Raw genomic sequence first — 16,189 nt, 5'->3', positions numbered from 1 at the left:
GGACATGGTCTAACCTCACATCCAGGACATGGTCTAACCTCACATCGAGGACATGGTCAAACCTCACATCCAGGACATGGTCTAACCTCACATCCAGGACATGGTCTAACCTCACACCCAGGACATGGTCTAACCTCACATCCAGGACATGGTCTAACCTCACACCCAGGACATGGTCTAACCTCACATCGAGGACATGGTCTAACCTCACATCCAGGACATGGTCTAACCTCACATCTAGGACATGGTCTAACCTCACATCCAGGACATGGTCTAACCTCACACCCAGGACATGGTCTAACCTCACATCCAGGACATGGTCTAACCTCACATCCAGGACATGGTCTAACCTCACACCCCAGCTCGTTCACTTCGCTCGGCTTCTGCCAATCGGCTTGTAGCTCCTTCACTTCGAGCTAAACACTCAACAAAATCACGACTGTTTGCTGTGCTGGCTCCTCATTGGTGGAACGAGCTCCCCATTGACATCAGGACAGCAGAAAGTCTCTACATCTTCCGTCGCAAACTAAAAACACATCTTTTTCGACTATACCTTGAATAGGGAGGGTAGAGCCGTAGTAGCACTCTAGTAGCACTTAAATGTCCCTTACCGATAGCACTTTGTTGTTTAGCACTTTAGTAGCACTTAAATGGCACTTACGGATAGTACTCTGTAGTTTAACGTTATTGAAGAAATTGTACTTGCTTGATTCTTGTTGTTCTGAGTTTGGACTCATGGTTTAATGCACTTATTGTAAGTCGCTTTGGATAAAAGCGTCAGCTAAATGACATGTAATGTAATGTAATGTAATTGAAATACCCTTTATATGCTTTTTCTTGACTTAACAGTGCCCTGAAAATGTTTTAATTAGACAGTTTTAACAAAGAAAGTTCATTTTTGACCTTGATAACAGTCCAGAAAGTCCAGAAAGTCCCACAGCACCAGACAAAGCTAGTAATTAGTAACACTTCTATTATTTTAGTAGGAAAAGTATATGAAAAAGATTGAAATATCTGTCCCTGACAGGTGCTAATGTGAGTACATGCTGCCCGGCACTGCCTCATAAACTGTGAGACGTAGACGTCAAGATATGAAACTCTCTTCTGTTATTTCCTGCTTTTGATCATATTTTATGTGTAAAAGTGTTGACCTGGTGCAACATGCATGTTCTTCATGCCTCGTTAAAACCCTACTCCCGAGATCAACTCCAGATGAAAAATAAAAGCGCCATGTGGTGCTGTTATTTGTTTGAGCTTTTCCCATGACTCTTCCTGAAATATGTCTGACCTTGTTTGCGGGGATGTCGGCGAACAAGTCTTGTTTGGTCCCAGGAGGAGCAGGAGGAGGAAGGATGGGGTCGAAGCTCCTCAGTGAATATTAAAGATTTCACATCATCCCGCTCAGTGGCCAGGGACTCAGACGCAGCTGGATCCCGCTGCTGGCTGTTAAAGTAATTAGATGACATTACTGTGACTGACTGACCACAGAAGAAAGAAGGCCCTGCAGCTTCTACAGTGTTTCCTGAAGTCCTTATGACATCAACAGGAACTCAATATATTCTCTTTTTCTGAGAGACGTACTATTCGTCTGGATGGTTGGATGGATGTGTATTATCATATTTTTTTTCACCTGGTTGCTCCTTTTTATTTATTTCAAAGCTGTTGTCCTCACAAAGGACATTGCAACATCATAACACCCTCTTTTACCATGGCATGTGTCATTTTAAATATCAATGTTCACTCCCTTTTTAATATAGTAACGTTTCTGGAAAAAAGACAGACATTTAATTCTTGACCTTGGAGACGGCAGCTGGACTGCTCTATTATTCAATTCAGTTTATTTTGTATAGCCCAATATCACAAATTACAAATTTGCCTCAGAGGGCTTTACAATCTGTACACATATGACATTCAATATTACAATATTGTTACTATCCATCAGGTATTTAATTCACCGGATCAGTAAAAATATTTGTCACACCAATGTCCATCCGGGTATGGAACTGATATTATAAAGTTAAATATTCACCATGACAGGAGTAATTGGGATGATAGTGAAACATCTATAATATACAAAGACATGTTGCCGCTGGAGAGACAGCAGGCTGGAAACAAAGGGAAGAAATTATCATCCCGCATTGGAGAATAGGTCAAGTTTATTTTCCTGCATGATCTGTTGTTCCACACTCCAGTCCAGGTGGTGGCGGAAATGCACCCCGAAGAAGAAGAAAAGGAAGAGGATGTGAAGGCGGAGGAAATAAGACACCTTTTCAGAAAAATCTACGTTACTCAAACATTTTGCCGGAATTTACTGTTTTTAAATAAAGGTTTACGATAGCTGTTGCCCTTTCAATTAGCTGTAGTTATGCTAATCGCTAGCGCGCTGCCTTTTGTCCTGATTGCAGTGAAGCGAAGTAAGAGAGCCTCAAGGGATTTGTTTGGCAACAAAATACTTTACAAACGCTTCAAGACATTTGTGAACATTTGAGTTTCCATGCAAGGCTTGTATGTGTATGCTAGCGTTTAGCATAAGTGATTCCAAGGCTATTTTGTTCCCACAGAGTTAAGTGATGGAGCTCCGATACCACAATTACCAACATTTTATTACAATGGACGTAGAGATAATAATGCGTGTATGGAATATGCACTATGTTGGATAAATATTGCAACCCAAAGACCGAAGCTGGACAACCAAACACACACACACTCCCATGTTGACACTGATTGATAGACACGGACATCCTGATCAGCATGTTGTCCCTAACAAAGATTGAATACAACTCATGTCCAACAAATGTTTCTCAAATGAAATATATGAGTTGACACAGTGAGTATTAGGTTGTCACATATTTGCTGTTGTTGTTGGTTGGTGAAGAACACTGCCTCCAGATCAGCTAACAGAAAAACAGTGCACAACTGTGCGTCGCTGCTCAACACTTTCATGAACGTTTTTGTTGTATTTTTTACTATTTATTGTGTCCTTATCTCAGCAGGCTGCCCGTGTCCTTCGCTCTGCTTCATCCAGAAGTCCGGAGGACAAAACGTAAAAGGAGAGGCCTCTCAAACACATGGTCCTCTGTGTCCGCTGCTAGCTTGCGTACAGCTAGCGTACAGCTAGCGTACAGCTAGCGTACAGCTAGCGTACAGCTAATGTCTTTTGGCGGTTTGGGGCGAATAAACAAATTACCCAGCAGTCAAATTCACCCCAAATGATACGAGGCCTGAAACATAAAGATGACCGTGAGGAGGAACATGGTGTTTCATGTCACTTAATGCATGTTATTCTTTTCCCACTTTTAGCGTCAGAAGAAATCAAAGCGTCCTGTGGATGAGCACTCGTGGCGTAACGGGCCGTTTGGCGTGCATGTTTAACCATCAAAGTGTGAAGTTATCGGCCAATATTCAGTAAACAAACATGCGATCAGGAGATCGGCATTCATTATAGCCTTATACAAAGAAGGCTTTAAAAACAGGTCATAAAATAAATCTGCTTTTGCCAGCTAAATCAAATTGTTGACAGGATATTCAACCTTTCGTTTCTTTACAACGCATGTACTACTTCACTTGTTTCTGGACAGGGCTCGTACAAATGCAAGAAGTAGCCCATGAATATGAAATATGAGTTTACAGACATTTACAATCCCTCCCAAGCATGATGGAGGTTGGTTTACGGCTTTTTTGCCTGTGACACTTATACAGCCTATGGGTTAAACTCGTTGTCTTTTTTAGTGCCTCCGTGCACACTCGCGACTCGTGCCAATTGTACAAAGGAAAGCTTTATTGTTTTTGTACTATGTTTCCTAATCAATGTGATGGCATGAGCTGTGCCAACATACCTTCCTATATTAACGATAAGCTTCTTTTAAAAGCCTCGATAGCTTCTGGTTTTAGAGTTAATGAGTTTAATATTCATTCTGTTCCGAGTTGTAGGGAAGATATTAGAGCTCTTCTTTCGCAAATTTGAACTAAATTAAATCTATTAGACACATTACATCATCTCGAGAGTCAATACATGGATCAATCTCATCACCTTTTGCTGTGATCTGCTGTATAAAATACTTTTGTTATGACAATCATCAAAATGAGGATCACGTTCATGTTTTGTTCTACCTCAGGTCAGGGTATCTAAAAAGTCCTTGAGGATTTGTGCCTGTACTAATAACTGTGCCACCCCCCACCCCACACACACCCCCCACACACACACACACACACACACAACACCACCACCTTGGAAATCATAATTCCGCCCCCGTCCTGACGTGACAGGAAAGGAAACAAAGATTTGCTGCTAAGTGGGAAACACACATTGAACATTCACGCCTCATTACTCACACACCCCAAGGTTAAACGTGTGGAATGCATTGCGGTGTGAGCGGGACTCTTTCCAGTCAGATTGCATTACGTATGTTGGCGGATGTTGAATGTGACTTGTGAGTGAGTCATGGGGCTGACATGAGCCCTGGTCTCAATCCCACACTCTGAAGAAGATGAGGGAGGAGACGAGGACACCGCTGGGAGCGGGTCTCCAAACCTGCGTAAATGTTCAGTGCCCAGTCAGAAGTTATGTGCACCACTAGCCGAGTTAAAGAAGTGAAGGCCCGTGTGAAACCTCCGCGAGGGGAATAAAAAACAAACAGGCGGATGCTAATGTCATTAGTTTTGCAGGGATTTGGTTCGTAAAACAAAGCGTTTGACAAATTGTAAAGCTAGATGAAACGTTAATGTTTTAAGAATTGAGAAGACATTAGTGCCGGTCTGATAAAAATGTCTTGGCAAGCCAAATAGTTTAACTTCACCATGATGCTGAAAAGGAAATGTACCGTAATCTTTACGATTGGCTTGAAACCATCCATCTCTATAAAAAAAAAAATAGGTAGGTGTTGAAATACTGTATTTCAATAATGAGTAAAAACATTGACCGGCAGATGAAAGGTCAGGTGCTCACCAAAGTCGGTTCACCTTCTTGGGACCACGACCGTCTACCAAATTCCATGGCATTCCATACAATGAGATAACCCCTTTAAAAAAAATCAATTGAGTAAACCTCACTGGTCCTAATGGAGACACTACATCGAGGATCATCTACAGATTACATACAACGAATGAGATCTCCGATGTTACCGGGACTCATTTGTCTACAGGGAACACAAATGTCTGTACAAAATGGAACTGCAACACATCCTAGAGATTCTGCAATATGGCGAGAGAAAGAAGAAAAAAAACACCAGAAATAATGCTAGCTATCTTCCAGAGAAGTACAAACAGTAACTGTGTAATTCATAGCAGCTGAAATGTGATTCTGGGATGGAGCCTGAAACCGAGGAGAGCATTCCAGGGACGGACTCTTCCCAGTCGGCCTCTCCATCATACGTCTGTCAGCAGCTCTGGTTCCTCTCCATAACTTCCAGTTGTGACCAATGTGCGAGTCACTGCCAGGTTCAACTACTTCCACGTTTCGCGGTACACTAAGGGGAGCTGTAAAATATCAAAATAGAGAAAGATGGGAGCCATCGATTGCCATTTAATTGGACGTCTAGGCGGACGTCTCCATGGGCGACGTCTCCCAACACATGAAAACATTCCAGATTGACAAGCAGCGCTACTGGGGAGATCAAAAGTGTGTAAACTCTGTGACAGATGTACAGTCCGTGTTTTTGGCGCAGCCTAGTGAAAAATTTGGAACACTTCATGTTGATTTAAAAAAAGTTAAACACTGTAACTTTTACAAAAATGTGTGGACATTATAAAAATTAAAAAAAACTTCCATGTGTTTGATCACCTGCTTTTAAGCAGCAGCAGATATTCAAATGGATCTCAAACCCAGTGAACATTGTATAACATGATGCTGTCGACAGCAGGGTTAGGGTGAGCACCGTGTTTACCTTTGTAACTATTTTCATGAAACAAACCTAGAACTGACAGAAGAGAATGTGCTGGCTATTCTCCATATTAGCTCGGTAAACACCGTTTATACTCTGACTAAACTATTCCATCATACAACTTTTTATGGACCATGTATGGGAACTCCATCCAACAATTGGTCAATTTACATTTTTCACAGGAGTGCATCTGCTAGTGATTGACAGAAGAAACAACAAAGATTTAGGGTTATTACAGGCAGCACAGACTTAGCGTTCACGGCCGTGATGAGTGATGACAACCAAAACATATTCTTTACTTGTATTTGTTTTTATTTTTTGCAAAACAACCATGTAATAAAAGAATCCGGGATATTCAGGGGTTATACGTCTATGTGATGCTTAACAAAAAACAACAACAACATTTTCTTTCTTGGGAAATTAACTACATAATAAATACAATCTTTTTTTAACACTATACAAAATGGTGTGTTACTAGCGGTGGGCCTCGTCAGGCCTCAAGTAACATGCAACACCATATTTCTACTTGGTAGGTTAAAATCGTAACCGTGACCGGGGTGGGGGAGAGATATGTTTCAAGCAATACACAGTACAGGCTGAAATATGACAACCGAGAAAAATAAAATAAAAAAAAGGCGTACAAAGTTCATGAAGTCCAGAAATCTTGAGTTTCTCTACAGGTGTCCTCCTCGTGTGCGTCCAGGTGTTCCAGTCGTCCTTGTTAAGTTGAATAGTCCTGCGGGAAGACGGGGGACGAATAATGGCAACGGTTACTGAAACGAAGCAACTAGTTTGATTGTGGAGTTTGAGTCGGAACAAGGAATCTTTAGGCAGAAATTAAAACATTTGTGTGACATTTGAAGATGCAGTTTTTACCATTTTCTGACATTGTATCGACAAAATAATTAATCTAGAAAAGAATCGGCAGCTGTTTTGCTAATAAATACAATCATTAGTTTTCTGAACAACAGTATTGCTGTTAATAAATAAATAAATAAAAATAACTTACAGCTCGTGGTTTCTTGTTAACCTTCATGTCAAATCTGCAACAGAAACAAAGAAAGGCTGCATTATATATATTGATCGTGAACCTGGCTTTGATGGGAATTTTGTTAAAAAGCGACACCACTAATATCACGAAGAAGCCTAAAGACAAGCTCATAACAAGAACACAAAATGGCCGTGTGTTTGTTCTTGTTCGTGCACAAATCTGTAGCCAGCCAAACATCTGAACGAACCAGCAATGTTTTCTTCAACTGCTGGAGTTGGGGAAGCACACTCTGGGGTCGCAAAGATGTGACAATTCCCCAATAACAAGCAAGAAGATCTAATGGAGATCAATGCTGATGTGAATTAGAATGATGGCAGTGTTGGACATGCAGTATGACTGAAGAGCGAGCAGGCTTAAACTCAAAGTTCTGGTCAACAGAAGCAGACAGAGCAGAGGATGGGGTTCACAGCAGGCAGGATGTAAAGACCACAGGAGCAGGAAATAAAAATTCAGACTTACTCAAAGTCATAATCAAACATGGCAGAAGGACTTGGGGGAGGGGAAAGAGGGGGCGGCATTAGGGAAAGGAAGAGAGCAGCAACTGTTAATTCACCCACCTGAGTCTACAGCCCTACAGTCTACATAACACCGCAGACCGGACTTTACAGAGTGAGAGAACCACTCCGTCGCAGTGTGTTAGGTGGAGCACCTGCTGTGTTATTATGTGGTTGGAACAGTGAGCGCTGAGTCGGGGGAAACCAGTTGACACTAAGTAGTAGTGGTGTAACGGACCGTTGTCGATCCGAGATCCGTACAGAGATCTAAATTATGAAGTTATCATTATGTGTTCACATGTAATCTTGTAAAATATAGTGATGGTGAGAAACTTGGACAGTTATTTTGAAGGAGATGTTTTTACAGTAACATAATATGGTAGTTTAACTTCCTAACTAGCTCTAAAACAGCTTATAATACATTATTAAAACTACGAATGATTTTTTTTTAAATCAATAAAATACAATATTTTATTTCCATATACTTTGAATGGTGTGTTTTTATGAAGAAATAAACCCACTAGAAATGTAACAAAAGTAACAGGATACAATTTAGAATTTGTTATGGTTTACACTGAATTTTGAGCAGCTGGAGCCTTCTAGACCAGCTGCAATAATCAAACAAAAGGGATCTGTATCTGTCAACAATTCTGCTTAACAAACCCATTAGTGAACAGGTTGTTCAACGAAAGACATCGACTCTTAAATCCACAAAACTAGACTTAGAACTAGACCAATAAACAATCAGTGCGCTTACATGCTCTTAAGTTGGAGTTTAATTTGGTGTCGGATTGCCTAAAATAGGAAAGTTTCCCAGATCAAGAGCTATGACATAATAAATTATTATAATAATGTTTCCCCTGGAAATTACATTAGATTTAAATATTCACAACACCAGATATTCCCTTTACTTTTTACTCATTCATGGACTGACTGTCACTGGGAAACTTTATATATATATATATAAATATACATTTTAAAGCTTTTTTTCGTCTAAAGGGTCTGAAGAAAATCCTTCAAATGAAACAATGTAAGAAAACAATCCCTCTTTGAATGGCTCCCAACTAATTATTATACTAAGTTCATAAGCCAAATATGGATTGAAGCAGAATGTTTCAGGAGACAAGAATATGAGAATTTAGGAAATGTTTTTCAATAATAAATTGAAAAACTAACTAATTCTACACATACTTTAATCCTGATAATATTAGTGTAGTCTGATTCATACCCAATAAATAGACATTGAAAAAGAAGAAAAGCTGTACAGAATTCAAATGTTGATGTCTTGTTATGAATTCCTTCTGCCGACCTTTTGTAATAAAAATAGATCTGTTGAAAATGTGATAATTGTGATTTATTGCTGTTTAAATGTAGATCTTTATACGTTTTTTTAAAACATATGTCAGGTAATTTTATAATGTTTTTTGGAGAATTCTGCAATATATAACAAATACATAATCTAGCATAAACCCTGGTCACAAGTAGACGCACGCACACAATTCTTCATAAATTTCACTTAGGAAGACGATATTTTATTGCCATTTTAGATTTTTTGTGAGATAATACGAGTTTATAGTGTGACTTTGCTGATGTAAAAAACAATGTTTTTTAAAAAATAGTAGTAGTACTAACGATACCCATCCCCAGACCTGCTGGTTGGACAAACCAATTTCTCCCAGTAACCTGGTTTCTTGTATGCATGTAAACATACTGATCAGTTATTAATAGACTCAGACTCCTAATCAATAAATTCTGAATTTGGATGTCAATTAACAGCACAATCAGAAGGCAAAATAAGCAGAGCTCAGACGGCTTGATGACACACTGCTTCTTGTATCTTCATCGTGTACCTGTGTCTGTTTTTATTCTTCCTCTTCTTGTGGCTCCCGTGATGGCTGCCTGAGGAGGAAGAGGAGGCAGCTTTCTGAGGCTTTAGGTCTTGCAGCGTTGAGTCCACATCCTCCGTGTCCTCCTGGCTGGGCTCGTTCTCTTGGTTCTGGAGATCTGGAGAGGCGTCACTTTCCGTACCGCTGCCTGCCTCGCCTGAAGGGAACAAGCGACAGCACAAATTCAGTGTCAGAAAGTACCAAGGACAATTACAGAGAAACCAGCCGTTTGGCTTGAGAAGGACAACTCACGTTTTTCATTCATGTGATCCGGTATCCCACCGAGTGCACAAACTGCCTGCAAATCAAAACAGAGAGTGCAGAGCATTAGTAGCTATTTTCTTGTCTAAAGTAGTGTGAAAAGAAATGTCCAGTGAGAGGGGAACTTACTGCAACTGATGTGACGGATGACTTGCTGAATAAACGCTCTGCTTCCTTGAATTTCCTATTCCTTCTATCAGTCTTACTATTGGAGTTCCTGTTAGAATATCAGAAAAATGGTTAATGGTGCTATTGATTAAGGGGACTCTGATCAATATGCCAATATTCATTCTGAAGAGTTTGATCGTGGCCTCTATAAAGGCCAATCAGATGATTCATCGATTCTGTATGGAAACGTTTTCAATACTCATTTCCCTGTTTTTTCTAGCCTGCTCCTTTATTTACCCTCATAGTAACTCAGCTGCAAACACACACACACACACACACACACACACACACACACACACACACACACACACACACACACACACACACACACACACACACACACACACACACACACACACACACACACACACACACACACACACACACACACACACACACACACACACACACACACACACACACACACACACACACACACACACACACACCTCACCATCTGCTGCATATAAATTCCCTCGCCCGTTTGATTTTGTTTTTACACAAGAAAATCTGGCAAAATAAAAAACACTGACTCTAAGACACAAAAAACAAAAGGATGTATTATGATATGAATTAGTTTACGATACACAATTTGAATGTGGCTAGAATAAAGTGTCTACATATCCATCAGTGTAGGAATCTTTTTTATGAATGTGTAGCTGCTCTACAACACACCAGTTTGATTACCCCTTTGTGCAAAGCAGCAAACAGGCAAACAGTTTTTTTGACCGCAGCAGAAAGTAAAATATTTCATTAGATGAAAACATGTTGTGAATTTTGGAAATGTTATTCGAATACATTTTGAATTCACAACACCCTGGGGTTATTGGAAATATTGGGATCATACAAGTCTGAAACAATCTGAGGCAGCCACCACTGGAACACACACACACACACACACACACACACAGGTATAGCACAATGTTCCCACCACGCACATGCTTATTAATTCCGTGAAACTGAGCCAGTGATGAACCATTTCTTGTCGGTTTTCATTTTACAAAAAAGCTTCATGAAAAGCGATTCCACAAGTACATGTGTATTGTGAGGCTATTGTGAGAGCTGTACAATTCACTAATGTGTTATTATGTCCTTGTCTTCTACATATACACTTGATAAATAGTGATACGACAGAAATGTGTCTGATATACTTACTTTTGGTTGGTGAGGTATCGGTCCCATCCCCTGATGATATTGCCATACATCTGAGTGTCTTCTAGATAGCTGCCTTCAAATGCATATATTTGTCTTTCTAAGTTCACCAGTGTCTCCTAAAAACAGGTGGAAACTTGAAATTAGTTGTGAGAAATGAGTAGGCACTGTGCACAGATGACCAGACAAATAAGTTTGAGAATGTTTGTCAGACTCTTGATTTCACGATATTATGTCAAGGAACCAGACAGATGAGTTATCTTAACCTGAAGCAGAATAAAGAGAGAGAGAGACACGTCTACCCACTACAATAACTAGTTTACTTGCAGCTCTTGTTTCTGTATGACTTGTTTTCACCATGCATTCCTCTTGTGTTGTTTAACGACCGCCAGCCTAACGTCACCATAGGTGTGTAACGCGCCCGTAAAGCTAAAGTATCGCGAGAACCAACCGGGCGGCGGCTAAATTGAAGCTATGCTAACTAGTTAGCATATTCGCTGCAGTTTAAACGGTAACACTTTCAAATAGTATGTATTTTAAAACGCTAGCAGCACATGAATGTAACCAAATATTCTCTTACAAGTAAACAATAGACGGGTGGCCAATAGTTAATAACGCTACGCTCCCTACAGTATTGTCTTAACGGTGACGTTAGCTAGCTAGCCAAGTTAGCAGGAGCTACTAGCACCGCTCTAATGAAGGGCCGAGAGGTGGCTAACGTTAGCTTAGCACTTAGCAAGGCCTCAGCTAGCAAACGCCGATATTAAAGTGAGAGTTAACTGTGATTTCACGTGGTAAAACAACACATTTAATGCAGCATTAATATCTGAGGGAACTGCAGTAACGTGGACTCACGGCGAGTTCTTGTTTCCTCTTCACCAGCTCGGCGAGCTCCCGGCGGGTGTCCGGGATCTGTGGTGGAGTCGCCTTCGCATGCATCGCCATGATGGATGGAGCTATCTGTAGAAACAAAACAGAGGCGGGTTGGTATAAAGCGCCTGTCGGACACCACGGTACCGACAGGTGGCGCTAGAGGACCGCGCCACGGCCTCAGCTTGCGCCAGGCTCTGTTTTTAAGTTGCCATAACAACGATACACGTGATTTTGTAGGCTTCAGATTTACTGACCAACTGAAGCATGGGCAACGGTGACCGAGGAGTTAATAAAAGTGAGTCCAAGTGAAAACTTTATTTCTTTTTTTATATGAAATATGATATCATAATGATGTTGTTGGTTTAACTGCAGATACAATTCTTGTTTCATCCTCAAAACCAACTAAATACCAAAGAATGGTGATAGCAAATCAAGAAAAGAAGGGTTTTTCATCTCAAGCCAGCAGATTCACTTCACACGTCTGTCTGGTAGGGACTTACCCAACATCACTGGAAACATGAGCCAACAAAACAACGCAATACAAACATGACGCGTTTGTTTCAGAATGGAAATCCAGGACCAGGCAGCTATGGGTTTATTTCCAGCGCTGAAGTCAAAAGTCCTTCCTTCTCAACGAAAGGCACCACAGGCTTTGTTCCATCCAAGGTCAGGCTCCCCAAGTAACGCGCACTGATTTCAGGTGCACGCCCAGCAGGGCCGTAGCCAGGATTATAAAGATACAGAGGTCAAGTCAAAGACAATATCACACCTTGATATTTTATTCAATATGTTTTTCATTTAAGTGTTAACGTCAATTTCTGTAAATGCTATTTCCCAACACGACAGTTTAAAATGTGTCCCATGATTACTAAAACCCTACAAAAGTTTAGATTTAGCTGATTGCCTGTCGATACACCAAATATGCTTTTGTTTTTTAAAATGCAGAATTATTTGTCATATCATTCTCTCCGATAGACCGCCAGGGCTTCCATTAACCCGCGGAGAGGCCTCCCGGGACCAAATGCATACAACCTGCAGAGCACCTTAATAAACAAGAATAACTTCAGCATCGGAGTCTCCAGGGTGTTCAGGTCGCCTGTGGCTGTACAGCTGGATGGTCCGAAGCACAAAACTCCAGCCCCAAATCAATATGATGTATGTATGTGCATTATGAGAGTAACTTTTAAAGGCCGTGTTGCGCTTCCTGTCGTTAATGTGCGGCCTTTTTTTGTTTGGTTTCTTCCATATTGACAGGTCAGATGTGATATAAGAAAGAGTTTGTACTCAGTGAAGGGTACATCGACTTTCCTGTCAAAAACTGGACGCGACTCTTTGTACCCAAACAAAAATGCTCCATCGCCATGTAATTACCTCTTAGTTCTCCATGAAAAGTCAAGTATGAACGTCATTTTAATGTATGAATTGGATGTATCTTAACCTTGCATCATAAATATGTTAAAGGTCACTATGAGGTGAGCGGCTACTTAATCCAGGATGGCTCCAAGGCAGTCTTGTCCCCGTTCAAGTCAAAAACTCAGAGAATCCTTCCTCCACTTGACAACCGCATACCAGGCCCAGGAGCCTACAGTCCCCATCAGCCCCCGACACCGGTGAAGAGGACCGTCCTGCCGTGAGTAAACACATGATATGTATTGCTTTGGTTATGTCCCTTCCCAGTTATTCCTTTTAAATTGTCTTAAAATATGTATCCTGTGAACTGTGTTTGTAGGAGATTCTATCTGGCAATATCAGCGCCTGCTTTGATTGTTCCCAAGGACCCTCTCTCGCCGGGCCCCGGGCAGTATGACATCAGGGACTACGATGGCCTGTCTAAGCATCCCATGCCCACAGCTGCATTTGCATCTAAAACTGAGAGAATACCACAAAACTCTGACATGAGGCCAGGTCCAGGTAGTGCCTATAAAAAGCAAATCCACGACATGAAACATAAATACTATGTATTTCACAAGGCCTTATGGGTTGTTGTAAGTATATTCTTGTTTCCGTGAATAGCTAGACAGATACAGGGGAAACCTTTTGGCTCTCTTAAGCACAGTGTCTATCCAGAGAAAATGTTTCTTTATAGACTAATCCTCAGATACATTTCATACACAATTATATGTGCTACATAAGCTCAGATCCTGACTTCTTCCAGTGAGGTTGGTTGTGGTGTGAAATGCCATCATTTTCATGCACTAATTTGCTTCCTTGTAGTCACATGCTAATTTGGACAGCTTTAATTTGCATAACATTTGCATCCCTACTCTGAGAGCTGTTGACATTTAGTGTGGGAAATGTAGGAAACTGCTGACTTAAGTATATGTAAATGAGGCAGAGTGAGGAAAAGTAGGTGCTCATTAAATTTCACCATAAGGGTAACTCCTCGACGCTGCCTGGGATTTTTCCTTGAACCCTATCAGTCTCACTTTTCAGTCAGTAGTCGTGTTCCTCGTGAGCAAAATGATCTATCGTGCAAATATGTAGACTTTGTTGTAATAGTTAACACACACATGTACATATTACGCATTGGTGAACTTTATGAAGTCAGCGGAGATGCTGAAAAAAATGGCAACATTTGCCTTTGTTTATTATGTTGTGACGCTTTTGTAAATAGATTACATTTTGGGTTATGCCCCCTCGATGCATATATAGTCACACAAACCTCACAGATGATGTCACTGATCAATTTTTTTTAAATAGCCATGGTCATCCCAAAAAAAGAGTGTGCGATACATAAGATTTTTTTTATGCCAAGACGTGACCTAGAGGAAACCTAAAATGACACAGGTGGCACAAAAACAAAAGCATTCTTTGTGGCCTGGAGCTGAATGGGTAATTTCACCACCTACTTCAAGCTGTGACACATTCAAACAAGGAATGCCCCTCCTGGGCCTTTGGGGATTGAAGCAGGAGCTCATTGAACATTCATCTCTGTCTCTTGCCGCCTGGAGCAAGAGAGAAGAGCAACTCCCCCCGCAACTGGTAGCTGTCCTATTATATAAAGGTCAACTTGGCTTTTAAAGTTCCAGGCGAAATTTGGTGGGACTGGCTCAGGTGGCCCATTTGTCTGGTGATATGTTCTCTCTTTTTTTCCAGGTTTCTATGAGCCACAGATTTTGCCAAAGCAGTCCTTCTTCTACAGTGACTCCAGAGTCTGGCTTCCCGCGTAATGCTTTCAGGGAAACCTGCATTGCAGATATGTACAATGTTCACACACACAAAATATCTGTATAAAAAAATGCTACCATGCACGGTATGAGTCTCTGTGATCAAATGTACAGGGGTTCATGTATGTATGTATATATCTGTCATTGTTGTTGGGGGGGAAAAAGGGTAAATATTAAATGTTTGCATGCAACCATTTCGTCTTTATTTCTATGTTGAAGTCGGCCGATGAGATGTGCGAGATATTTTGCAAGATGAATCATAAACTTGATTTCTCCAGAGTGGCAATGTCAGGGAATGCAATTCTTTTAAAAGGCCATATGTTTTATCCTCACTTCGGTATATCCTGATGGTCTAATCTGTAGAGGACATAGAAGTAGGTGTCGCCGCAGTGCCGGACAGCTGCTGGTCCAGTCCGAGGTGCGCCATGGCAACAGCTGAGAGCTTGAGATGACACCGCTGTGCCAACTGCCAGAGGGCAGACAGAGGGGTGGAGTGCAACTGTATGTGAGCAATGTGACTGACCGGGCATGAGGCTGGAGGATGGTGTTTAACCCGAAAGACAAATGGACACACCAGTCATCAGCCTTTGTTAGATGTTATATTATTGGAACCAGAGGCGCCGCAACGGAACAGTCAACCCAGGCAATTGCCTAGGGCCCCGAGCTGAAGGGGGCCCCGAGGAACGGCTGACGTCAATGACAAAATAATGGAACCGCTTGAGACGCTGCAACGACAACGCATCGGAAATGCCCCCACAGGGCCCTTTCCGAGTTGTCACTGGCTTAGTTGCTAGTAGGGGACCCCGACAGACGGCTGATATCGCTCCATATCAGCGACACAACTTGAAACCCCCGTAGACACTGCAATGTCACGTCGGGAATCTCCCTAATGGGGCCCCCTTACTAGCCGGCATCGACGCGCGGTGCCGGTCAAACACAAACAAACTAAATGAAAAAATGAAGCGAACACATCACTCTGGGCACACGAAACGAAAATAAAAACAAGAAGAGGATGAAAAGAAAAAACGTGACAGTGGCAAGTGGGAATGTGGAAGCTATGTGTGTTACATTATGAACAAGTAGTGCTGCCAGCCAGCCTGCCACTTCATCCCAAACATCATCCACCAGGCACCAAATAAGTTGACTGCACATGAGCCTCTTGAGCCCGGGTGCAAATCAAAACATTTGTAACAGATAAGCTTCATACGAACACTGATCACAAACACATATAGCCATCAAATTAAACAGCAGAACCTGG

At 41.4% G+C, this 16,189-nt stretch overlaps 2 protein-coding genes across 5 annotated transcripts; one reads left to right on the top strand and one right to left on the bottom strand.

Annotated features, from left to right (window-relative positions):
* Positions 1-6,170: 6,170 nt before the first annotated feature.
* meaf6 (MYST/Esa1-associated factor 6) lies at positions 6,171-11,979 on the bottom strand. Its single transcript, XM_034545756.1, has 7 exons — positions 11,747-11,979; positions 10,895-11,010; positions 9,701-9,788; positions 9,563-9,608; positions 9,275-9,467; positions 6,889-6,922; positions 6,171-6,615 (listed from the first exon to the last, which is right to left on the bottom strand). The coding sequence occupies exons 1-7, from the start codon at positions 11,834-11,836 to the stop codon at positions 6,601-6,603; spliced, it is 582 nt and encodes a 193-aa protein (XP_034401647.1). The 5' UTR covers positions 11,837-11,979; the 3' UTR covers positions 6,171-6,600.
* Positions 11,774-15,124, top strand: stpg1 (sperm-tail PG-rich repeat containing 1). 4 transcript variants are annotated; one of them, XM_034545752.1, is made up of 8 exons: positions 11,774-12,059; positions 12,137-12,252; positions 12,329-12,430; positions 12,740-12,919; positions 13,019-13,127; positions 13,226-13,394; positions 13,494-13,675; positions 14,861-15,124. In XM_034545752.1, the coding sequence occupies exons 1-8, from the start codon at positions 12,029-12,031 to the stop codon at positions 14,932-14,934; spliced, it is 963 nt and encodes a 320-aa protein (XP_034401643.1). In that variant the 5' UTR covers positions 11,774-12,028; the 3' UTR covers positions 14,935-15,124. The 4 variants fall into 4 exon arrangements, with proteins under 4 accessions (XP_034401643.1, XP_034401646.1, XP_034401644.1 ...); XM_034545755.1 differs by having other exon boundaries at positions 11,803-12,059; positions 12,180-12,252; positions 14,861-15,120; XM_034545753.1 differs by having other exon boundaries at positions 11,803-12,059; positions 12,180-12,252; positions 13,494-14,973.
* The last annotated feature ends 1,065 nt before the right edge of the window (positions 15,125-16,189 follow it).

Source organism: Cyclopterus lumpus, chromosome 11 (assembly GCF_009769545.1).
Source record: "Cyclopterus lumpus isolate fCycLum1 chromosome 11, fCycLum1.pri, whole genome shotgun sequence".
In the NCBI taxonomy this organism is placed as follows: domain Eukaryota; kingdom Metazoa; phylum Chordata; class Actinopteri; order Perciformes; family Cyclopteridae; genus Cyclopterus; species Cyclopterus lumpus.
The sequence above is the reverse complement of the archived record's forward strand: the minus strand, read 5'-3'. Positions and strand labels throughout refer to the sequence as shown.